The 26046-nt window shown below is 40.2% G+C and overlaps 2 protein-coding genes across 2 annotated transcripts in view; one reads left to right on the forward strand and one right to left on the reverse strand.

Annotated features, from left to right (window-relative positions):
* The window catches only part of LOC140948623 (dynein axonemal heavy chain 3-like), a 97685-nt gene extending 81127 nt beyond the window's left edge, over positions 1–16558 (forward strand). The window contains exons 77-97 of the mRNA XM_073397889.1: positions 380–557; positions 1741–1817; positions 2716–2802; positions 3488–3578; positions 4591–4703; positions 4771–4908; positions 5661–5758; positions 6236–6338; positions 6999–7058; positions 7201–7293; positions 7891–7989; positions 8590–8651; positions 9246–9306; positions 10362–10421; positions 11009–11101; positions 11529–11601; positions 11794–11894; positions 13073–13135; positions 13713–13760; positions 14207–14267; positions 15029–16558. Coding sequence (XP_073253990.1) covers positions 380–557; positions 1741–1817; positions 2716–2802; positions 3488–3578; positions 4591–4703; positions 4771–4908; positions 5661–5758; positions 6236–6338; positions 6999–7058; positions 7201–7293; positions 7891–7989; positions 8590–8651; positions 9246–9306; positions 10362–10421; positions 11009–11101; positions 11529–11601; positions 11794–11894; positions 13073–13135; positions 13713–13760; positions 14207–14267; positions 15029–15174 — 1905 coding nt within the window. The 3' untranslated portion in view covers positions 15175–16558. The remainder of the gene's footprint in view (positions 1–379; positions 558–1740; positions 1818–2715; positions 2803–3487; positions 3579–4590; positions 4704–4770; positions 4909–5660; positions 5759–6235; positions 6339–6998; positions 7059–7200; positions 7294–7890; positions 7990–8589; positions 8652–9245; positions 9307–10361; positions 10422–11008; positions 11102–11528; positions 11602–11793; positions 11895–13072; positions 13136–13712; positions 13761–14206; positions 14268–15028) is intronic.
* Positions 16559–18367: 1809 nt separating this feature from the next.
* On the reverse strand, positions 18368–25639 carry LOC140948448 (carbohydrate sulfotransferase 11-like). Its single transcript, XM_073397686.1, has 3 exons — positions 25482–25639; positions 21054–21094; positions 18368–19850 (listed from the first exon to the last, which is right to left on the reverse strand). Exons 2-3 carry the CDS (start codon positions 21087–21089, stop codon positions 18990–18992), a joined length of 897 nt encoding a protein of 298 aa, XP_073253787.1. The 5' UTR covers positions 21090–21094; positions 25482–25639; the 3' UTR covers positions 18368–18989.
* Positions 25640–26046: the final 407 nt, after the last annotated feature.

Here is a 26046-nt window from a genome sequence, read left to right on the forward strand (position 1 = left end):
TCACAGAACCAGAACGTTTCCTCGACTTTTTCACAGCGATAAAATGCATATGCTTGCCCTTTCGGGCCTTTTTACCAACCGAAATGACAGATTTTACTACCCTTCCCTATACGTTAACAAGTAAAATCCCTACCCTTTCAGATACTGAAGCCTGAGAAAGGTACGCCTTTCGGGCGGATCCTCCCCGTATAAGCGTTTTAGTGAGTGCCCCCCGGGCGTGTAGGCCTCATGATTTGTGTGCGCCTGGAACGTTACCTTACCCTATGACAGACAAGTAAAAACCCATGCCTTGTCTAGCGGCACGGCCGGCCCTGTATAGTCTATATAGTTATAAAGAGGTGCTCCCCGATGTTAAGCATCACCTCTCTTGTCGTTTCAGGTCACTCTTGGAGTGCGTGACTTCATCACGTTCTACATGAGCCCCACCTTCATAGAGCCGCCCACCTTTGACCTGTCCAAGTGTTATGAGGACTCAGACTGCTGTGTACCGTTAATATTCGTGCTGTCACCCGGAGCCGATCCAATGGCTAGCTTGGTCAAGTTTGCAGAAGACATTGGTAAGACTGTGCGCCGCGTGATAAACCGCTGACGTATCGTTAACGCCTTCCAACCGTTACAAATACATACTTCATAATGTTTTTCATGCAGTTGATGTTGTTCCAGTAAGGGAAATATATTTAAAAATCCAGACCTTGTTTTTTCTTTGGTACTGTTTCCGTATACAGTGGAACCTGGATATTACGAAGGGCGTGGGAAGTGGCAACTTCATGGGGACTGGGACTTATCTGCTATAACGAGATTTTTTTTTTACAGCGAGGTTCTTTTTTATATATTTAACCAATACTGGGGTGAAGATTATCGTTCGTTAAAATACAGAGGACTTCGTTATACAGAGGTTCGTTATTTCGTGGTTTCACTGTATATTGTTGAATGGTCCCAAAAAAGAAAGAATGTTTTTAGGGAATCGTGTTTTCATTGGAGAAAAATTTGCTGCTATTTCCCTTCTCTTCTTGCCTTGAGTCCACCAACTTCACTTCTACATCTTCGTGGTTTTCTTGTGGACATTTTTACAGCTTTTTATTACCTTTGAGTGTTTTTCATGGTTAGAGATTTCTCCGACAAGCCATTTTACTTGGTTTTCATGGGAAAATCAACTTCGATTTTACAGTTGTGTAGGAGCTGCTCGTAAGACCCCTCCTGATTGGTCGTAGAAAACAATGACATGTCATTCTTTCAATTGTTTCAGTATTGTTTGGGGTCAGGGTTAGGCACCATTGGTGACTTCTCTTTCGAGCAGCCAATTTTAGAGTGACTACCGTAAAATTCCGAGAAGAAGCCCCTCCATGTATAAGCCCCTCCAAATATAAGCCCCCCAATGCGGTAACGCAAAAAGCCCTCCGTTAAATTGTCCCTCCAAATATAAGCCCCCCGGGGGCTTGTACTTGGAAAATTGCCCTCACATACAAAGTAAAACAAAGCAAAAACGGTAAATTTACTTCCAACTATATGGCTAGCCCAATCGATTTTGAAACGCAAATTTCCCTCCGTAGATAAGCCCCTCCAAAAATAAGCCCCTCAAAAAGGGCCTTTGAAAAATATAAACCCCAGTGCTTATTTTCGGAATTTTACGGTATCTTCCTTCCTTAATTGCGTCACAGTGATTCTCGTAACACCTCCTTAAATCTTGAAATCAATGTTGTGGATATTTTCAAATTTCTCTTTTTTCTTTTCCTGTACTAGGTGTGACCAGGTCTCATTTTCAGACTATTTCATTGGGTCAAGGTCAAGGGCCCATAGCGGCCAAGATGATCAATCAGGTAACAGGCTCTCTGTTAGCAGTTAACTCTTCCACACTTGAAGCATTTCCAAGGGAGTTTTATTTTATTTTGCTTTATACTAGTCGTGTGGGCTTCATCGCAGACACTCTGCACTGCCGGTATAGACAGATTATACCAATGTTTTAGAGGGCGTGTGGGTCGGCTGCAACGTAGGCGAATTCTAAAAAGTAGCTCATGGAAAAATACCGACTACTAAAGAGTTTTATTTAAGTAGTGGTACGATAAGATTTCGTCCATAGACTCGAACATTAGAACTGCCTAAAAAACAAATAGGACTATGTGAAAGTACAGCTGAAGAGGTTTCATTTGAATGGTCATATCATAGGATTTCATCCACAGACTCAAAAGTTAAAACTACATACAAAACAATTACTAGAGTGTGAAAGTACTGCTGAAGAGGTTTCATTTGAATGGTCATATCATAGGATTTCATCCACAGACTCAAAAGTTAGAACTACTTAGAAAAGAACAGTACCATGTGAAAGTACTACTGAAGAGGTTTCATTTGAATGGATACATCATAGGATTTCATCCACGACTCCAAAGCTAGTAGAACTACGTAGAAAACAAATAGCATCGTATGAAGTACTGAGGTGCTGAAGAGGTCTTATTTGATTGATCACACCATATAATAGGATTCCATTCACAAACTCAAAAGTTAGAACTACTTAGAAAAGAATATTACCATGTGAACGTACTGCTGAAGAGCTTTCATTTCAGTGGTGACACCTTGGAGGGTTCATTCCTGTTTGGGAAGGATGCAATCGTATAATAGTCGCCCTGGAATAACTCACTCTAACTGGACGACTAACTGGATTTCATCATAAAATAAGTCGAGTCGATAAGTTGAAAAGCGATAGTTATCTTTTCTTTTTAGGCCATTGAAGTAGGCGACTGGGTAGTCTTGCAAAACTGCCATCTTGCAACTTCTTGGATGCCTGTCCTAGAGAAGATATGTGAAGAGGTAATGTGTATTATTATCTATTCAAAAGATTTTGCCGTTTCTGAAAGGCTCCAATCCCCCGCCCAATTCCTCAGAACCAACTCGCGCTTGCCATAATTGGAAGATGCGAACAATATACCTTCTATTTGATGATATGTTTGCTTGGAAACGAGGTTGATCGATGGTGTATTTTCCTGGAAACGAGGTTGCCTGGGCAATAGTTAACGGCTGTCCGAAACCAAAATAGGTGAATTTCTGGCTAAAACTGAATGGAATAATTGCAAGAACACAAAAAACATACTACTCGATAGATGTTATCTACTTTTTGAGAAGTATCTGCAAGACAAAAATAAACTTCTGTTTATACCCGCTGAAACTTTGCGCTATAGTTTTGAAGAAATTCTACGAGGAGGTAAGCTTATTAAGGACTTGGAAATATCTTGAATGAATAATAAAACAATTATTGAATTCGGCTTTCGCAAGATGTGAAGAATTATGCTGATCTCGGTGGTTGCTATTCATCGAGGCCGATTCTTGATCTGTATAAATTCTTTACGTCATACTCAGCCTCATTTAATAACTGTGAATTATATAATCATAAGGTAAAAAGCACGGGACATCTACATGATAACGTGCTATTATCCAAGAGTCTAAAAAATAAAGGTTCTTCGTTAATTACTCAAATCATGGTTGTGACTTTGTTTAGGTCATCATTCCGGAGAAGACTCACAAAAGTTTTAGGCTGTGGTTGACTAGTTACCCAACCGAACGATTTCCTGTATCAATCTTACAGAATGGTAAGTGATCGGGAAAACGAAAGGGTTCTCTCAATTCATTCGCGCCCCTCTCTTTGATCTCTGCTTCGTGTCCCGGCTACTGTGATTTTTCTTTGGTCCAAGCGCAAGCAAGTTATTTTCTACTAAGTGAATTTATCGCGCGACAACACATCGGCTATATTGGTGGAGCAAAAGCAGTCAAACGGCGATTATGTTGGTGTAAACAGACACTTTTTTGTGTTCTTATAAACATACAAAATCACTGGCTTCGTGACTGAAAACGCTCTATAATTTTTCCTCATCTGATAACGCCTACATGTTCTTACATATACCGCCTTTTTACGATAACTGAGCAATTTCTCGCGCGCTGATAGGTCGAGAGGTAAGGTCTATGAGAGTGTAGATCTTGAAAATGACGTAAAAGGCGCAATTTGTTTCTCTGTCTCTTTTTCGCGCGCGATTTTTCAAGAAACGTCACCAGAAATAGACTTTAAAACCTGTACTAGCCTGAGAAAACAGCCGGCACTTCGCGACCCCACCACTAATTTCACCGCGAAATGACGTCTGAGGAACGCCTTCAGGAATTCGTCACTCATGACGTGTCACAACCAAGATCTGGATAGCTCTTCTGATTGCTTGAGACAAATTTGTTTTGTGGCACGACCAATCAAAAGCACTATCCAGATCTGGGTAGTGACACGTCGTCAGTATGGAATTTCTGAAGTCGTTTGTCAGACGTCATTTCGCGGGTAAACCAGTGGTACCGTCGCGAAATGTAGGCTGATTTCCCAGGCTAAACCTGTACATGTTACTGTAAAAAACAAAACGCTTATAGACCATAGAAATGACGCCAAAATGTTCAAACCGGCAACTTGAGTTCTGAATATTCTGGCGTTTCCTATGGTCTTTAATTGTACCGACCATGTATACCTTTCTTCCCATGTATTCTGCTAAACGAACCTGTATTAAGCGGACACTAGTGTGGGTTCCGTGGGCACAGCTACATTACTAAGGTTACCATGTCTACTTTCAGGGGTAAAGATGACGAATGAGCCGCCGATGGGTCTCAGGGCGAATCTGTTGCGGTCATACCACAGCGACCCCATATCGGACCCGGCGTTTTTCAATGGCTGCAATAAAACTGAAGTAAGTATTGTTGTGTTCCTCACCCTGGTGTTGTTGCTGTTGCTAAACTTGCAACTGTTCCCTGCAGGTTTGGAAGAAATTGCTGTTCAGTTTGTGTTTCTTTCATGCGCTCGTTCAAGAGAGAAGGAATTTTGGTCCGTTGGGTTGGAATATTCCTTATGAGTTCAACGAGTCCGACCTTCGGATAAGCGTGCGCCAACAACAGGTGAGCAACGCTCAGTACTTTCACCCTTTCACTACTAAAGATTGCTTAAGTCAAGATTCAACAACAGTTCTAAATTCCAATTTGAAAAATGTTGTAAAGCAAGTAGTTCCTTGTGAACGTACTGCTGAAGAGGTTTCATTTGAATGGTTACACAATAGGATTTCATCCACAGACTCAAGAGTTAGAACTACATTCAAAACAGATAGTACCATGTGAAAGTACTGCTTAAGAGGTTTCATTTGAATGGTCACACAATAGGATTTCATCCACAGACTCAAGAGTTAGAACTATATTCAAAACAAATAGTACCATGTGAAAGTACTGCTGAAGATGTTTCATTTGAATGGTCACACAATAGGATTTCATCCACAGACTCATTGGTTTTTGTCCACAGACAGCTGTGGCTGTAGAAGGGTTAATGGCCCGTACTCGGAATTAGAATTTCGATTTTATTCAAGTTCATATAATTTTAAAAGTAGTGGACTAACGCAAGTTGCTGCCAAAGACGAGTTCCGCAAGTCTGGTACGGCGTATTTTTGGAAGCAAGTGGACGGGTTGTATGTTATTTAATATTAGAATCGCAGTACCTAGATAAAGCACATATTATGAGACGTTATGCGCTTGCTTCACAGTATTTTTCACTTTGTAATTAGCTCTGTGCGACCCGTAGCTGACAGAGACGAAAATAACTGTATTTCTGTGTCAAACATACCAGTGCAGTCTTACAGTTAGGGTACTGTTTCCCTCTACAGATGTTTCTTAATGATTATGATGATGTTCCGCTGGAGGCTCTAACCTATCTTACTGGACAGTGCAACTACGGAGGAAGAGTCACTGATGAGAGAGACAGGTAGTTAAGTCTTTAAGTTCCAATAGTGACCAACATTAACTTTCTCCCAACAATCTCATTACATAATCAACAAAAAAGGGTATGGGAATTAATGAAATTGTCACCAGAGAAAACAATGCTTTGATCTTTTAAAAAATTCTGTCAACTAATACTTTAAGGAAATGTATGGAGATCAGTTTGGAGAATTTGTCAGAGGATATTGGGGCTTTCAGGGTTAATTTAAATACTTGCAAGCTGAACTCTTTTGGCAGAAGCATAGGATACTGTTTCAGAGACCATTTCTACGATTTATTGTCCTACTAATCGTTATCAGCATAACCCGCCACCATAAATTTCATCATCATCATCGTCAATAGCATCAAAACCTCGTCATCATCTATGCCATCCTCGTCTCATCTCCATCGTCATCATCATGGTCATCATCATTATCACCATCACATCATGAACATTATCGTTATCATTATAATTTTTTCCTAGGCGCCTTATAATGAGTATTCTATCCATATTTTACTGCCGAGAGGTCACCGAAGATGACAGCTATAAGTTTTCTAGCAGTGGCTCTTACTTCGCACCGCCTGAGGTGAGCTTAATTAAGTCCGGGTTGGATGTTTACCAAGCGCGGCTTGGACCTTGTTCAACCCACTTGCCCCCACAAGTAGACTTCATAACAAACTGTCCCTATTTTTACGGTTGCATCTCCACAAGACAATAGATCCTGTGTTTCTAGTCGGTGATGATCGGCAAATTGTTGATGTGACGATTTCTCACCTAATGGTAGGCCACTGGGAAGAAATGTTAACACGGGACAAAGAACGGTAATGGTACTTTTGGACGATCGCGCAGAGAAGATTTGCAAATTCATGGAGTCAGTGTAAATGAAACTTAAGTTGTTGTAACTTCTAAGTTTTATTCGTTTCCTTGTGCCTTCCTGTATTTCGATTGAATTTGCGTCTGGACAAGACATGGGGACAATCGTCGATAAACACTGAAACGCAATTTGTCGTCTTGTTGGAGGCTTGTAGAAACAAAGGTTTTTCCAGCCGCCGTTTGAAAAGTAGATGACGCAACTTTCCGAAAGTTTGTTTGGAAGTAAATCAACAAACCGCAAGTGAAAGTGGCAGGAGACAGTGTTTCTAAAAAGGTAGCTTCCCTGGGGTTGTCCTTTACAAGAAACAAGAAATCATTGTTTTCTTCCCTTGCATCAGATTAACTCACGTTTAATGTTTAAATCTGAGCACAGGGTCCTTATGACAGTTACTTGGAGTATATCCGGAGTCTTCCGCTGACCCCACACCCCGAGGTACGTAAGCACGAGAAAAGGCATTTATTTGAAACGCTGAAGAGTTTGTCACCCCTGCTTGTTAACTCTTTGTGTGCAATGTTTAAGTAAGTTTCTCAAGCTGTCTTTGGTTTGATTGACAACTGTTTTCGGTGATTGACAGGTATTTGGTTTGCACGAAAACGCTGACATAACGAAAAATCAGCGCGAAACTCAACAGCTCTTTGACGGGATTCTCCTCACATTACCCCGGCAGGTAAGAAAGAGACGATTCCTGCCCATTTTTCTCTGGGTTAGATGTATTTCTAATCAACACCGGATATAGGCGAATCTTTGATTTTTGCTCATTAGCGTACGTGTAGAGTGTAGATCTAACTTTTAAGTAAAAAGTTGAAACAGCCGGTTTACTTGAACACTTTGGGCAATATTCAGCTATTTACAAGCAGTATCTGAGGAACTAGCAGCCATCAAAAGCTGCGAAATTCCTGCATGGCAAAAAATGAGCCATACAGTCTTTGCAAATGTCCAGTTTTTAAAAACGTATTTCTCCGAAACTATTCCTTATTTTGGCCCCAAATTTTAAGAGATTACTAACATTGCTACCCTCTTTTTATGTTCAGCAATGTTATTTTCATAGCTAGATTAGAGAATGGTAAGCACTTGTTGATGACGCAAAAAATGAAAACAAAGACAGAGATTCGCTTATACGTAAACACCTTGTACGTATAGCAAAGCTTATTTAAAATAGTTTTGTTGGATACTTTTTATTTAATTTGTTCCTCTTGTTTTCAATGTGAAAGTTTATTTTTAGTTCGGAAGTCTCCATCAGTAAGCCTTTGTTGTCTTTCCGTAGACATCCAGTGGAGGAAAATCATCGCAGGAAGTGATCGAGGATTTAGCATCCGACATCCTATCTAAAATTCCTCTTCCTTTTGATACTGAAGTGGTTCAGGTGAGTGAGATTCTTCTAACGTGTATTACACACACACGAAAAACTACCATAGCACGCGTTCTCCTTCCTCGTGCGTCCACTGGGGTCAAACTTTTAAGAGGTTTTTCATTTTGTTTACTGCTCTTCGGCAAGATATAGATAGTTACTTTCCTGTTGCACCTAAAAATTAAATAGACAATACTTTTTCAGGAAATAATGCGGTAAAATATTGGAGATATACCTGACATATAAATGACATACCATAAAGAATTCCGCCATGGTTATAAGCAAATGCCAAATGATTACCTCTTCAAAGGGTCACTCTATGTCGTCAAACTTCATAGGAGTCTTTTAACTAGTCACGTTATCTTTTTCTTCTCGAACTAATTACTCCCTGTAACGGACACCTCTTTTCACCGTAATGTGAGGAAAAAGGTAAAATTTTAGGTTGTAACACAATCCCTGTTATAACTGGAAATACGTTTGTCGGAAAACCTCGCGAGGCTGTAAGGGGCCAAGTGGTATGAATAAAGAGAAAAGAAGCCAAAAGGGACTGAGATAAATATGATTAAGCATGTATAAATGTTTCATGTTGTAATAATTGTGGTGATTATTCTACAGAAAAAGTATCCTGTGTTGTATGAAGAATCGATGAACACTGTACTTCTTCAAGAACTCATTAGGTACGAAATACTACAGTGGGTGGCAAACTGTGTGTCCTTGTTACCTTTATACCATAAATTAAGTTCTGCTCGATCAGGCTTTCTTTATCGATTGTCGGCTGTAGCACTTAACCCGTTGAGATCATCCGCTGCGGTTATGTGTTCGCTGTACATCAAAATAGTCTGTTTTATCCCTAAAAATGGGGCCGTGTCGGTGAGTAAAATACAGTGCTAGTTTTTGGTCCTAATTTTTGGCTCCCTCAGTACAGTCCAATTGCCCGTTGCTAGTTTGGACCCGCAGGGTGAAGTGAGTTCCATCGTGGGCTGGCATAGGCTTTTGATGGGCCTGTTTTGGCTTGAATTTTGCTCCTTTGCCCTGAAGGGTTGAATTGGCACTTTAGGGCGGAACCAGATCTTTTTAATTTACAGTGTAAGCCTTGAAGTTGCAACGATTTGGTTTAAAGGCAGACAAACGACTAATGTACTTAAAAGCTCTAAAACTTTACCACAATTAAGTAATTCAAATGCGCTTTAAATGCGACTTCGGTGACTTTTATCACCGATTGACAATTTACATTCAGTGTTTTTTATTTCTTTCTTTTTTCTTGCTTTCAGGTTTAATCGTTTGACAGGCGTAGTTCGATCAAGCCTTCAAAACATTCAGAAAGCCATTAAGGTGAGTATATTCAACCTATAACTCTTAAGAGTCCTTAAGATAAGAAAAACAGGACGATTGTTCTTGAAGAGTCTACAGAGCGTTTTCACTCACGTGGCCAGCATCAATGCTAATTTATTGGTACAAAAGAAAGCGTTTGCATAAGAAAAGAGTTCAACTCCCAGAGGATTTTCTTGGTACACCAACATGACCGCCGTTTCATTGTTTTGGAACAACAATATGGCCGCCGTGACGTCATGTGAAAACGCTCTTTCCTAATCTGTGATTGATAGCGAACTTTCAAGGAAGAAGTGTACACCCTGGCTGTTGCGTTAGTAAGTGTCACGGTAAACCGAACAGTTGTTGCGTTACTAAGCTAGGCTACGATCACATGCACGGCCCCGGACGAATTTTCGACCGGCTGAAAGAATTGACCGTACACTTTTCGCCTCATGGAAGGGAATCCGGATTCGGGAATCCAAGAAAGTTTTACTTGTGGAATCCGGAATCCTGGGCTTTTAAATCCGAATACAGCTCTAGGAATCAGGAAAATCCTGCTAACGATTGGAATCCAGAATTTGAGGTCCCATAAAAAAGACTGGAATCCAGTACCTGGGAATCCGAAACCCAAAGCGTGGAATCCAGAATCCAAGACTGTCTTGGATTCCCTAACATGGGGCGACACTTTGTTCACACGGAACCGTTAAATAATTTTGCTTTCTTCATACGGAACTTTGTACGACTAGGTGTCTAAATTTTCGGTACGGCTAAGGTAGTTTCGTGTGAACGGAACACCTGAACGTATAAATTTTCAACCGGTCGAAAAATCGTCCGGTGCTGTATTGATGTAGCCTCACACTTCATGATAAGTCAGTACCAAACGGGTGGAACTGAAGCGATTGCTGCTTTTTCTTTTGTCTCTCTTTGTTTGCTTACCTTTCCCTTTTGGTCTTGTACGTTTGACGTTCACAACCCCAGTATAAAAAAACACGAGAGCTTTCCTGGAAGAGATAAATAAATGGATCATCTTTTTATTTGTATACTTGCTTGAACCTGTTATTATCTCTCTTACCCAGGGTCTTGTCGTGATGTCATCGGAACTTGAGGACGTGTTTGGAAGTATGATGGTGGGAAGGGTAAGATTAAGACTATTTTCACTCTATACCGGATAGCTTTTGTGCCAGCACGAAAACCATACCGGATACGGTTTCAGTTCACACATAAGAACCGTGATTTCGGCGCAATTTCTGTGACGGAGCGAAGCTGCGCTGAGAGTCACATATCAGATAGGTGTTCATACTATACCAGACCATTAGATAGCTTTTCGTGTCGGCACGAGAAGCTATTCGATATAATGTGAAGATAGCCTAAAACTCTCCACAGACAGAATTTTTAATCTCGCTCCGGGTCCCCAATGATTTCTTTGGTTTAACTTCCTTCATAAATCAACATCGAACATCGGAGACAGTGAAATATTTCGAAACTGGCCTATTCAACAGGCGATGTGTCGCCGATGTTTTATTTGTTTGTGTTAACTGTTGACTTTGTTAGCCAAATGTTAAAATTGAACTCATTGATTTAGTCATGCTCCCCTCCCTGTCCCAGCTACCCTTAGCTCCCTAACGGTCTTAGCTTGCGAGCAAGCTCAGTATCCCCGAGTCGAGGCTTGCTTGCAGGCTATGCCGGACTGGACAGTAACTATTTTGTATCTTTTTATCAACAGGTTCCAAGCATGTGGGCGGCCAAATCGTACCCATCCCTGAAACCGCTTGGTAGCTACGTAGCGGACCTAGTAGCGCGCCTCAGGTTTTTCAAGGTAATTTATCTTGGCGTTCATGATCTCAAAAGAAAAACCTTCCGGGTATTTAAAAATGAAGGTCATTAGGGTTCGAGAGAGGCCTATAAAGATGAATACTGGTCCGTGTTATATAAGGAAAATATCTAAATAATTCAAATGAAACTCTACGGTCATTCTGCTGCATGGCCGAGATGGTCACGTGGTGATTCCTTACGCCAAAAATCTTCTTTCTCTACTCGAAGGTTTTAGGAATATCTACAATGGTAGAATTAGTGTATACCGAGCGCCATCTCCAATTTATTACTCTAGTTTTCTGGTTTTAACATTTCAGGCGGACAACTTTTCGCTTTATTCTCCCCCGCGCTCGTGCGAAACGGTTACAATTACCCAGTGTTGTAGTTCGTTACCATTTGTTAAACATGTGAGCATTTTTATGTTTGTTCAGACCTGGATTGATCAAGGATCTCCTAATGTGTTCTGGATATCTGGATTTTATTTCACTCAGTCCTTTCTCACAGGTAAGTGTGACTGTTAATTAAAACTAAACTATTGGATCAGTTGGAGCCTGATAGCAAGAATTATCAAGAATGAGATTTTGCAGTCCCCCGCACGAAGTACCCTATCATAATAACGTAATTTGATGTAATACTGTATTTAAACACACGGAAAATCACCGACTCCTGGCTATGAACGATACTTGTATATTTCAGGGGCAATGCAGAATTTTGCTCGACGCTACAAGATTCCGATAGATCACCTGGGCTTTGAATTTGAAGTGACAAATGAGGAGCAAGACCTGAAGCACAAGCCTGTATGTTTCTAATGTAATTATTTAGTGTGGTTAAATGACTTAGGAACGCTACTGAATGGTACTTGCTCGTCCCACCCGTCTCAAATTTAAATCCGGATTCTGGAATCCAGGAAATTTCAACTTTTAAAATCCGGAATCCTGGGCTTTGGAATTCGTAATACAACTCAAGAATCCGGAATCCCACTAACGAATGGAATCTGGAATTCAAGTTCCATTGACGAGGAATCCGAATCCAGTACCTGAAATCCAGAATCCAAGACTGTCTTGGATTACCTTACATGGGACGGGAATAGTTTTTTGTGGATCAGATGTGTGACGTAATGAGAGCCGCTGAAGAGTACGTTCATATGTTAGTTGGACTACGAAAAGTAGTTCATCACCTCAGAGATAGTGGAGCGAGCGAGATGTAAGACTGCCAACCGCGACGAAGGTTACAGGCGAAAGGAAGAGAGAAAATCATTTTCCCTCTTTTCTCCACGTGTCTCCGTCCTCGTGGGTGGCCATATTTCCCTCGCTCTAGTGTCCCAAAGGATAAGGCACGACTCTGATCGTAGTCCAAACGGTATTATGCTGTACAAGGTGATTCTAACTTTTGAGTAAGGTGATAGTCCTAAAGGTTGACTATTAAAATGAAATCTACTGAGTAGTGCTTTCCTGCAATGCTGCTTATCACACTATCCAAAATTGTTTATTGCATGGTGTGACCATTTGAACTAAAGCTAGTCACCAGAACTTTCCAGTAGCACTTGTTTTCTTGCTGTAGAACGCGACTCTAAAGGTGACGCTATTCAAAAGCTACTAAGAAACTCTTCCTTGTGGAAGTGTTCATCATCCTATGCAAGGCATTTTTTTAACTTTGAGTTTGCACATGGAATGAAGCCGTTTGATGCGGTAATGTTTGTTTGTTGTTGTTTTTTTTGTTGTTACTCAGTACAAACCAAAGTCTTTATTTTGTTCTTGGTCCCTGTTTGGAAATACAGAGCTGATAAAAGACGCTTCGAGGAGACAATCTTCCGAATTCATTTTGTCAAAAACCGCGCGCTCAAGACGCCAGATTTAAGTTTAATTTTGTTCTCAGGTTTTCCTTTGCTACCCGCCATATGATTCTGTTTGTAAAGGTAAAACTCCTCTTTAATCAGCGTACTATGATTTTCTTTTTTTGCCTTACTTGTTTATAGGAGGATGGCGTCTACGTCAAGGGTCTGTTCATTGAGGGCGCAAGATGGGACAGACAAAACAAGGTTTGATTAATTCATTTCCGTATCAGTAAATTGCCGCTTATAAGCCTTGGGGTGATACATCTTCGTAAGGGGTGTAAGGGGGGGCATAAACGGAGGGGCTTATATCCGTGGGGGCTTATAAACGGAATAGAAAAAGCGCGCGAAGCAAGCTACACTACAGTAGTGCTGATCATCAAAATACTTTTTGGGTTTACGGGTTTTCAATTAAGGCTCAAATCGTCATAATAAATCGAATTCATTTCAGTATATTTGGAAAAAATGTAGGGGAGTATATCCGGGGGGGTTATAATTTTGTTTACAGGGAGATGGGCCTATAACTGGTGGGGGGCGGGGGCTCGTAAGTGGGGGTCATAGCCGGGGGAGCTTATAACCGGATGTATTTTTTATTTACAGGTAGATGGACCTGAAAGTGGGGGGGGGGGGGGGGTTAATTGGGGGAGCTTATAACCGGATGTTGGGCCGATAACACGGAGGGGGTATTTAAAGATGCAGTTGACGGTATGTCTAACTGCCTTAGCCCCCGCCCCCAATAAAAAAATAGAATAGATAACGATCCAGTGTGTTGTTGGTTTTTCAGGTTGTCGGTGAGTCACATCCAAAGATCCTTTATGATCCTGTTCCAATTGTATCCTTTGTAAGCGACCTTTTTTTTGAGGTCCCTAGTACTTGAGTTACAATTCCTAACAACTGAGGTATTTCAATTTTTTACTTATCTGGGCCCAGATGCCCGAGGACTGCGGGTTGGAGCTAGCATACGTTTAAACAAAATTTAAATTCTATCCTTGGGCATACTTCGTTTAGTCTATTTTAGACTGTCATTTTGGGCCGGTGAACCTGGTGACTTAAAGACTCGACAACATTTTATGAGCTCAAGTTACACATTCCTAGACAATCTTTGCCTCAGTGGAAATAGCGAAGGTGGTGATGATGAGGATGATAAGGATGATGATGATGATGATGATGATGTTAAGTAGCAGTTTTAAGAATGAAATATAAATACTCAAACTGTTTTGTAAATAGCTGAACAATGTCATGGCGTGGAGGTTCCTTAACATATTAACATATTAACAGATTTGGCTCAAACCAGGTAAAACTGCGGATTTCGAGGAAAAGGCGACCTATTCTTGTCCAGGTATGAGACTTTTTGTGTAGCTAATGCAAGACGCTATCATCATTCACTCCATGGTCCGTTTTTTTTTGCGCTATTCCAGCACTTTCTTCGCCTACTGACGTATGAAACGTTATTCCCGTGCGTCACACTGTCTCAATTTCTTGCTGCCTGACGCTTACCCCTTGAAGAGGTGGTTTATGCTCGACAACGTTCGTTACTCTTGTTGAATAGCAACCAGTGAAAGTGCATATCGCTCATGATGGCGCAAGCAAAGGGAGGGAGTTGAACTTGGGGCTACCGAGAACAACCTAAGCTATTGCCCAGTGTGGTATTGTAATCCAGCTGCCTAAACGGTAAAACAACATGCCATACTGCCTACGAAAGTTATTACAGTGGATATACTGTTATTGTAGGGAAATACTGCGATCTGTAACTATTTATTGCATGGGAGGTTATAAGTTCGAATCCCGTCGGGGACTCGACATTTTTTTCTCTGTTTCACGCTCTTGGGATATCATTATTCTTACATCTTTCTCATGCACAACCTAGCTTAAAATTTACCATCTTTCTTTATCGGTTCCTAATTTTGTGGTATAAAATGGAGAATGGCGGCCATTTCCTCTGTCGCCAAAATATATTTCGTTTTCACGCAGGCTACTTGCCTCATTTTCTCGTTAAAACCATGTGATCTTACACGAAATGGAATCTGGACCGCTCTAGAATACATTAATAGATGATTACTTTTAGTTTTAACTAAGTAATGGGTTATTCTGTTGTCTTAGTTTACAAAACAAGCGCTCGCCGTGGCGTTCTTTCTACAACCGGACATTCTACAAACTATGTCCTATCTGTGAACCTGCCGTCCGACAGACCAGAAACCCACTGGGTCGTGAGGGGAGTCGCCATGTTGTGTCAGCTTGACGACTAGAACGGCAACGCCGTGGGGTAATATGGACAGATAATAGCCTAAAGTTAAACTTTGTTACGGCAGCACCATTGAGTAATATAGACAGATGATGGTCTAAGGTTAAATTATGTTACCTCAACACCATTGGGTAATAAGGACAGTTAATGGCCTAAGGTTAAACTTTGTTACGGCAGCACCATTGAGTAATATAGCCAGATGATGGTCTAAGGTTAAACTATGTTACCGGAACACCATTGGGTAATATAGACAGATGATGGTCTAAGGTTAAACTATGTTACCGCAACACCATTGGTTAATATAGACAGATAATGGTCTAAGGTTAAACTTTGTTACGGCAGCACCATTGAGTAATATAGACAGATGATGGTCTAAGGTTAAACTATGTTACCGGAACACCATTGGGTAATATAGACAGATGATGGTTTAAGGTTAAACTATGTTACCGCAACACCATTGGTTAATATAGACAGATAATGGTCTAAGGTTAAACTTTGTTACGGCAGCACCATTGAGTAATATAGACAGATGATGGTCTAAGGTTAAACTATGTTACCGCAACACCATTGGGTACTTTAGACAGATAATGGCCTAAGGTTAAATTATGTTACCTCAACACCATTGAGTAACTATGGACAGATAATGGCCTAAGGTTAAACTTTGTTACGGCAGCACCGTTGAGTAGTATAGACAGATCATGGTGTAAGGTTTAACTATGTTACCAGAACACCATTGGGTAATATAGACAAATGATGGTCCAAGGTTAAATTATGTCACCTCAACACCGTTGGGTAACTATGGACAGATAATGGCCTAAGGTTAAACTTTATTACGGCAGCACCATTGAGTAATATAGACAAATGATGGCCTAAGGTTAAACTATGTTACCTTAACATGCACCATTGGGTAATGTAGACAGATGATGGACTAAGTTTAAAAAGACTCTGTCAAGGCCGTCTTCTTCATTTGTTAATAATGGCAATTTGGCGCCCTTATTCGCCTTTGAAATACGCCAGGAGTTGTATTAAGTTAATTTTAATTTTCAACTTTAATTTCAATTTGATAAACGAGCACCTTAATCCTATATCCTAAAGCAAATGCGAGATTTTCTCAGTTCGGCATCCGTCTAAATGGACCTCAATAAGAATAATTTAAAAAGAGTCATTTTGTAAAGTCAGTGCTCGTTCTTTGAGAATCGCAAGACATGAGATTTGTATTTATATGATAAGATTTTAAGGATGAATGAACGAAATGGTTTGTTAGCAATATTTTAATATATAGTAGACGATTGCGCGCGCAGCGGCGACTTAGAAGATATTTGAATACAAATGTAATATATAATGCGGGACACTTTTACCGGTAATCTCAATAAAATTTTCCATTTGACTGTTGTTGTTGTTGTTGTTGTTTTTTGCACTAAACGTTTTTTCGAAGGGACAACATCTCAAATTAAGATCTGTACGGTCTCCTCCTAAAGCTTTCTGGCAAGATCAGAAAAAGAAGAATTAGAGTAGCTGGGCATTGTGTTAGACACAAAAAGGAGGAGGCATCGAAGCTTGTGTTGTGCAGCCACAACACGGACAAACTGAGGAGGAAGACCTAGGGCCACGTACATACACACTGTGCTTGAGGACACTGGGTTCGCCACCATCGGAGAACTCAGAATTGCAATGCTAGACCAAAGTGACTGGAGAGGGAGAATTTATGTTGTCTGAGCTAGCGCTCGACCAAACTAATTACCTACAATCGGCGACAAAATGAGTTGAGACACTTCGCCCAAAAGTGGGCTTTTTTACGTTTTATGAACTTCAAAAGGAGGAAATATAGCTTTCCTCCCCCATCCCCTCCGTGCAATGTTGTGCCCTTGTTCTAGCTACCTATAGAAAACAACAAACACCCCAACTTTGAATGGAGGGGACAGGGGAGGGGTGCGGATTCTTTTGTTCTCCGAAGTCACCCTATTTAAGTACAATGTCTCAACAATTTTGTCGCCGATTGTAGCTTTTTGAAAACAAGACCATCCTGCATGTAGACGTACATGTGGCGAGTGTGTAATATTCGGGTGGTGAAAAGAAGGTTATTTCTCAGAAGATTAGGTCCTGCTTTGTTTGGAAGATCCGGAGTATTTTCTTAAAGTTCCAAATAGAAATTGTCCTGCTGTTGCATGTCGTTGCACACTTGCTTATTACTCCTTTCTGTTCTATGTGATGGATGAAACAGCCAACTTTAGCATGTATCAAAATTTTTATCATAAGCAGTCGTAAAGCCTCTTAAAACTTTGATCCCAAGATAACTCAATGCCAACAGTCTTGCAGTTTCATTTCTAAGATTCTGTCGCAGTTGCCCAAGCTTAAAACTGTACTTGTTTCTTGTTGTATAATTCCAGACCGCACGTTAGCCGGGCGGCATTTTTCTTTGCTTTTGACCAATCTAATTCCGGATTTTGCGATCCAGAATTTGATTTGTCTTTCCTCTATAAAGGACTAAACCAATCTAAGATTGTAATCTGAACGATCCACCTCCGCACTTGGATCGTTCAGATTGGTATCTCAATCTGGTTTCAGATTTTTCTTCCATTTAACGGAACTACTTTTCGATCGCAAGAACGTGCTCGTCCTTCAGTAACCGCGACGGGTCAAGGTTAGTTCAGGCAAAAGTTGTTTATACTCTTCCGTTCTTCTATGTCGCTAAGGGATTGTAGTATACTGAACCCAAGTTCCACTGTAACTAAATCCGTAAGGAAGCGAAAACGCTTGGATTTTTTCACCGTAAAACTATAGTGTCTAGTGTGTGTGTGTGTGTGTGTGTGTGTGTGTTAAAAGCGCGCTTCTCAGCACTTGAGAATTCGAAATTGTCTTCTGAATTTTCTTGAATCAAATTCCAGATAATTTTTAGTTGACAAGCTCCAGTATGAACCACCACTAGTGAAAGAGCTACTTTTCTTTCCATTTCTCCAGGAGAAGGCGCTTAATTTAGCGGAAAGAAGTGAAAAACGATGCGTTGAGCTAGGTAGCTACTGTATGGATTAATCTTATTTCAGATTTTTGTTCCGCGGCTAGAAGGAAAATCCAAACAATCTGGATTGTCTAAATCCGAAAAAAGTGTGGCTTAAAGGAACGCAACCTTTATTAATGTTGTAAGTTCCACGTGCCTATCACACATTAGGAGTAACAATTGATTTTTGTTTAGTTCTTCCTTCAGCGGGTTTTATACAATCTTTGTCTATAAATGGGACATACAGTTGCATTCAAGTTTAACATTGCTTGTATATATTGGTTACAAGGTATACAAATATATGTTTAAACGATTTTCTGAGCGTTTAAATATGCTAATTCTGTTTATTCGATAATCGGATAGATAAGCTATAATGGAATCGCGATAAGCGTGCGGCCATAATGCTGGAGCTACCATCGTGAAACATGAGAAAAATGAGGCCCCCGTCCCTGTAACAGATTCGAATCTCGTAATTCTCGCTAACGTTCCGGAAGTGCTCGACCATGTATCGACTAGTTTGGCTAGTATTTTTGGGGTGGCTTGATTTAAGTAGAGATTTTTGGGGGTATTAAAAACAATCTGAAGATTCGTGGTAGTGCCCGCGTATCCCGGTCTCGAAGGTCTGCTAATATATGCGCCTGTTATAATATTTAACGTATGGGATTTTTGGAGAGGGGTAAATGTTTACTCTCAGGGATTTTTGGGGGTTTTGAGATCATCCCCGTCACTTGAAATCCAGACTACCTCACCCCCAACCCCCCCTAGGTCAGAACCCCTTTAACATCAGTATCCTCGATACAATGATGAGGAAGTAGAAAATACAGCTACAACTTATCATTGATCAAATTGTCAACTACCGCTTTAAGCGGTCCTGGATAGCTATAACCAAACAACTCCAAATCGTTGTTATAAATACTCTGTAGTTGCCTTATCCTGAGCAGAGAAAGAGTAGAATAGTACTTCTGCATCAACTCGCTAGTGTCTGTTGGTTGCCATTCCGGAAAGTTTACCTTGTTTTCCAAGTTTGTTTTTCGTAGAATAAACATCGCGTCTTCAGCCAGTGTTTCATAATGTCCGATGTAATCGAATTGTATGAGACAAGGATGACACAATTTATATTGTTCCCGCCAGTGTTCTTGAAACAAACCACCTTCTCTCCGTCGAAGAACCAAATAGGTTGCAAATTGTTCAAACGTTACATTTCCAGAGTATGTTTCGTTAGGAAAGCTAGTTCGACTCTTCAGAACCTGTTTTATTTTTCCCTGGTAATCTTTCCAGTAATCTTGTGTTGTCTTATATTTCCCCCAGAAGCAATCTCTATAGGCAGAAAGTAGGCGTTCAAACGGTTCCCTCACAAACAAGAATTTCCTATATGTCTTTAGAATTGTCTCGCGTTCCCCAACGGAATAATTGCTAAGGGTTTTAAGTTTTCCTTTAGTGTTCTTGTGAATCCCTTCTGAAAGGTTAAGACCTTCTAGTTTTGCCATTATTCCCTTCCAGACTGTGCATGCTACCTTTGGGACAGCGCAATAGACAATTTTGTACTTCTCCACAACATATAAGTTACGCAAGTTTGGATCCGCGTCGCTTTGGGGATCTGTTCCATGCTTTGTGCAATACTTCTCTATCTGCTTCTTTGCTTTCCTGTTCTTGGCACTCACTGACAGGTCAAATTCATTTTTTAGCTGTTGAAATAATAAAGAATGAAGGGTTTCGTTTCAAAAGAAACTGTAGTGCTGCACAAATTTAGGTTTTGGCAAATAACCATGAATGTGACCGTCCCGATAATGCACATGCGCGAACGTCATCTGAATGACATTACCACCGCGAGTGCTATCTCTGACGAAGGGCTAGTGATCGAAAAGTCAACTTTTCAATCTTTTTAATGGTGATAATTTGAGTCTATCGAGTTTAAGTCTATACATACATGCATACATTGCAACCTTCATTTCACCTCGAATTTCAGAGAGGCTATAATAGCTAATAGATAAAGTTAACACAAACAAAGCCAAAAGAAAAACTGGTAACTTATAAACAAATTCCTGTAACCGGGCAAATAGATCAGGTTTTGTACAAGTCTCTAGATCTTGTAATTAAGAAAAGTGCTGTTTCTCAACCCGTTGACGACCGCTTTGGTCGTTTTCGTTTCATATGGGGCGATCCCCTTTAACTGCTTTAAAGCACCTTCTTTAAAATTTGAATGAAACCAGAACGTTTTCTTGACTTTTTCACGGTCATAAAATGCGTCTGTAAGCCCTTTTAGGCCTTTTTACGCCCAAATTACAGATTTCCTACCCCCCTTTTATATAAACTTCAACAAGTGAAATCCCTTCTGATCGGATCCTCCCCGTATAAACCGTTATAGGGAGTACCCCCGGGCGAAAAATGGCCTAAGAAACGTAAATCAGTCCCCATCCTCCAGCGCTATTTTCGTTAGAATAATTACTGTCTTTCACTTCATCCTGGGTGTATGACAAAAGTTATTGCAGCAAAACCGGATCACAAGCTGAAACGGGGATTACTTTGCTTTGGAATGCTTTTGGAGACTTGAGGTGATTAGCTTGCGTAGCAAGCGTTTCCGTGCGGTTTAGGAGCAAAGAACGTGGAACGAGAGTCAATGACTGCGCCAAAAATGGTGCAAGTAAAAGAGCGGGGAGGGGGTCTCATTTCATTTCTCGCGCGGCCAAAACCGGTTTTTCTTTGCTTCGAAACCAAACGGAAACGCTTGCTACGCAGGCTATGAGGTGATTCTCAACGACGATTTTTAGCGCACAATATGATACGCTTAAAATCGTCGTTGTGAATTGTCCCGTGTAACATCACTTTTAGCGTCCCTTAACGTGCTTTATATTTCTACTAAGGTGTGTTTTCAGCTTAATTCTTTTTACCTGTACGCCGATATGCTTTCGATCTGTCTTGATCATCCACGCTAGTACAGAAAGCAAAGAAACCAACGTTAGAAACATAGCCAGCAGTTGAATATTCGATAGCATGGTTTCCTTCCAGATAGATTTTGTGTAACCATTTTATCAAAACATTTCCCGAGAACATACTAAAGAAGCTTAGGAAGGATACACTGATACGCAGAGAAAATTGTGATTTTCTCCAACCTGTTCCAAACTTCGACACACTATCTCAGACCTTTCCTGTGTTAATCATGGGAACTGCTTAGGTGTGACCATATTTGGATGATATTGGCCGATATCAATAGTGGTACTACGATATCAATGCGATTGACGTCTCGTTTTGATACAGCGGCCCGGGGGAACTCGGAAAGGGCCTATTAAATACAGATTTATTTTATTGCTTCTGAATTTGGGTTTAGTGCCCCAATGACACCCTCAAATCAAGTCGGCGTTGAATTGTCCCTTTCGTTAAGGGTCGTTGCCATTTTTAAGACACCTAGAAAATTTTTCACCTGTTGTTGAGAGTGTTTCTATTAAAAAGAAGGAAAATCGCAACCCAGGGTCGAACCTGGACCTCGAACCAGGACCTCTCTCCCCCTTACCACTACATTACTATACCGACCCGCCAAAATTCCGAAAAATATAAAAAGTACATAAACTAGCAAAATGTCTTTCTTAACTGGTACACCTATAGCAGGTGACCCTAGCCCTTTTCATAACATTTAACGTAAATTCAACTTGGGCTTCAAGGTCGTTCTTTCTAAGACTGTTAATTCAAAAACGTATTACAGTCGACTGCCTTTAACTCGAATCCTTGCTAACTCGAACCTCGCGCTAACTCGAACAAAAATCGATTTCCCTGGATACGGCTCATACATTTACCGTAATTTTACCCTCGGTAACTCGAACCCTCAATAACTCGAATCTCCCGCTAACTCGAAGTAATTTTTGTTTCCCTTCAGATGATTTCTATATAATTTTAACCTCGATAACTCGAACCATGTTTTTAAAGCGCGTGACAAGTCGATCGAAAAAGTGTGTACTACAGTGCGATTGTATATTCTTTGTCTTTACTTTTTGGTCATCAGCCCAGTTTAACTACAGTGTCCAGCCCTGTAAATTAATGAAACTTTGTTGCCTAATTCCTTGTTTCCTTATTTTCCGTTACTTCGACCTCCCGATAACTCGAACTTTTTTACATTTCCCTTTTAAAGGTTCGAGCTATCGGGAGTCGATTGAATTTGCCTTATTGTAAGTTAGATCTATTATATTACATCTATCATGACTAAAGGTTTGGTTACCAATGGTGGCATCGACCGTTTTAAATGGCAACGACCGTTTACGAAACAGAAATAGGGGTCGGCGTTCGTTGCTAACTAGAGTGAGGTTCGCTCCGTGTGATTTCCAAATAAAAAATCGGTTATCAGTTCATTTATTATTTATTTTCCTCAGGGAGTATATTCGTGACTGCGCGATGCAGTCGTTGTGTCAGCCAAAATGTTTTCTGAACTGTTGTCCCCTTTGTTCCTTGTTCAGGTTTCCGTTCTTTGATAACGAAATTATAGCTGTACAGTAAAAACCCGGTTTTCAGTACGAAATTTGCTAAAAGTTGCCCGTTAGGCCTTTTCTATAGAAGAATCTGTTTAGCCTAGAATTTGAAACTCGTTCTTATTTTCTAAACTCTATAAAAAAAATTCTGTACATTGGACAAATATGATAAGTCAACATTCACGTTCCTCTTTGACATAGGTGCCTTACCACTTCAACTGCAATGTAACAATATGCAGGTTTTACGTAAGGAATGAGCTGAATACCCCTAAATACTCTTGGCTACTGTGTTTTTTTTCTTCAGAATGTAGGAACCTGTTTTCAAATTGGTTCCCCTTTTAAGAACCTAAATGTCCTAAATTTGTGCTAATTACCATTTATTTAACAACCTGGGCCGAGTTGTTCAAAGCTGGGTTAAGATTTGAATTCAGATTTGAAAGCTTAAAAAGCACTTTAGTTTGAATTCTTTTAGTCCAGAAGTTGATGATGGGAAGCTCTAAAAATAACAGAGAAAATTATGCGAGAAAATGCTTTTGAACACAAGAAAAAGATACCTGGGTTTAATTTAACCCCGGGTTAAACGCTAATCGGCCTTCGAACAACTGGGCCCTGTTAATTAAAGGCTAACTTGGGAAAACCCAGATACTTAGTCGCGGGCTTTTACTGTACTTAGACGTTTCAAACATTAGGCCATCCTCTTTTTATTCTCCGTTTAGCATCGTCCGACCGACCCAAATTTTTGGCATCTTTAAAAAAGAAGTAAGATGTAGTTAAACCATTTTTTACTGAAATAATTCTTTTAAACAGAAAAATGAGCATAGTAACAGCATAGAGAAAAACGGGAACAAAAACAGGAACATTTTTTACAGTATATTGTGTATTTTGTTAATCCAAATATGTGAATGTTAACTTTTAACGTCATCCTGTGGTACCAGGGCCTCCTATTCCGAGACTTCTTGTTAAATTTTTTTTAGGTTTTTTTTTTTTCAATTCGACCGACCGACTCAATATCAGGAAACGCATTCGACACTAAACGGAAAAAAAAGGGGGGATGTCCTTATGGGAAAAAGTAGTGTCGATAGAAAACCTACCAAAGAAAACAAATCATATCGAAAAACCGCGATTCAAATCTAACCGTACTTTTAGCAGCTTGACCTTGAAACCCAATGATACAAGTAATATGACGAAGAAAAGCTAGATCAGAAAACCCTTAAAAGCCCCAAAAGTTAGATAAAACGAGCAAAGTAAAGCATCGAAAAGTTTACAGTGGTAATAGATCTAATGAACTGAAATAAACTGCTCGGTTGGCATCTCCCTTGTAAATTAGCCAAGATTATGCAAACATATACAAACAACGTTAAAAGGGAAACGCTTAACAGTCAAGAATCGCTACCGCTGCGTTCACATTTAGTCGCAAACCTTCTGAAAAGTCTTGTAGATGGATCTCATAATTTCAGTGCAGGACAAGCATGTTTTGTGTGCGTTTATTTACAGCCCCTTGTTTCATGAATAATTTTTTCCGTAAGGGACAAGTTAGAAGAAGTTGTAAACAACTCAGATACAAAAGGAGACACGGATGGACAAACTTGAAGAACGATGAAACGGTTTCAAATGTGGTTTTTGAAAGCTTATTTATCTGACAGTTTTTCAAAGTTGTTTTTTTTTTGTCTTTTGAAACTTTTGAAATAATGCCTTGGGACTGAGAGACACGAACCTGAGATTTTTTCATTCACAAGTAATCTCTCAAATTCCATAACTAGCTAGCCATGACACAGCTCCTTTAAATACGAAATTCTTTCTTGTCTGTTACAATAGAAAGTCATGGGCCCGTTTAATTTTTCCAAATTAACTGGCATATTCGTACTCATGAGCGAGGTTTTTAACCCTCAAAAAAATTAAGGACAACAAAATGTTTCTGCTAAGACCTTTTTAGTGCTTGTTAAGACCAAAAAAACATCGCTTCTACTAGCAAAAGTACCATGTAGTTCTCTTCGCGGAGCGTCTAAGACCAAAGGACTTTTACTGTTGTATGTAGTGATCACTTTCGGTTTGACTGCATGATTTGTCATTTGAGAAGTGAAAAAAAGACTTATGTGTGTCAAAACGCACGCACGACTCATTCGAACACTTGCTCTGCCACTAAAGGGGCTTGCAAATCTTGAGTTTAAAGAGCCAAGGCACAAAACATTTGATGTGATCAACAATACTATTTTGTGCATTCGTTTCATATTCACCTCGCATATTATTCGCGTTTTCTGGTCCAGCGCGGATAAAGCCTGTTTTAGTTCTGTATGATAACGACCTACATACGATAGCTAAAAAAAGTCCACTTCGGAACGATCGAGCATGATGGTGGAGATTACATTGAAGCCAGCCTTGAAAGCTAAAAACTGTCGTCCATCTCAGTAAGTGCTGTCACAACGATCAAATGGAATCCGGGATGTTTTTCATTTTTAGTATATGCAAATTGAAGTTACACATTAAAGACAACATCTTAAGTTGTTGTAAATTAGGTTGAAGTAACCAGGCAGCACATATGTACACAGCACAGATCCCGGGATCAACAAACTAAGATTTACAGTATATGAAATAAGTTAGTATGAGCGCCTCAGTTTTGGTTCTATCGTTAATTTGCTGTCGTTTCTTCTGTTTGGCTGAGCGCCGCGAAACGAAATGGATATTACAGTGGTGAATGTAGAAAGAAAAGTGGAAGAAGCTTGCAGGAAAACATAGGGGACCGAAGGAACTTTTCAACCTGCTAATCATTCTGTTATGTGGATATACCTTATGCGATAAGCATAATGCAACTGGAAGTTAAGAAAAACTTATCATTATCTCTGTAATCTAATCTAATTCACCCACCGGTGGAACATGTAGAATGCACGTTTAAAGCATCCACAACTTTGCCGGCAACAATATCGTGTGGCTGCGTCCTTGATGTAATCGCACTATGCTTCTTCCTTGTGGTAGAGAAAATCACGATCAGCAAGCTGCTTGAAAGCAAAACTATTGCTGAGCCTTTAAAAATGCGTTTACACTTTCGGTTCATCGTTGGAATAGTTTAGAACATCATATTTTTGTTGACCAACGTGTCACCCTCAAGAGGCCTGGAGACTGTCCCTTTTTCAGAATCCTCCCCACCCTTAATTAACGTCACTACCGCCTGCCACAGACATAAATGACCATAAATGGACACAACCTCGCTCTCAGGGTTCTCTCCTGCTCGATTCCCGGAACGCGAGAAACTGGTCCGAGTTGTTCAAAATGGGTTTGGGTTGAGGTAAGCTAGGTTTAGTGCGAAATTTGAGTTCAAATATTAACGCTTAAAAAGTAAATTCGGTTTAATTCTTTTTGTCTACGATTGGATGATTGGATGCTGAGAACAGAAAATTAACTCAGAAAATGCTTTTGAACAAAAGAAAAAAAA

Source organism: Porites lutea, chromosome 9, assembly GCF_958299795.1.
Source record: "Porites lutea chromosome 9, jaPorLute2.1, whole genome shotgun sequence".
NCBI lineage: Eukaryota > Metazoa > Cnidaria > Anthozoa > Scleractinia > Poritidae > Porites > Porites lutea.

What these genes read in the sequence shown, in the direction of transcription:
- LOC140948448 (XM_073397686.1), bottom strand. Translation starts at nt 21,089, where the DNA reads ATGATCAAGACAGATCGAAAGCATATCGGCGTACAG. An exon ending in GAAAGCATATCGGCGTACAG is followed by an intron (nt 19,851 to 21,053) that starts GTAAAAAGAATT and finishes TTATTTCAACAG; the next exon opens with CTAAAAAATGAATTTGACCT.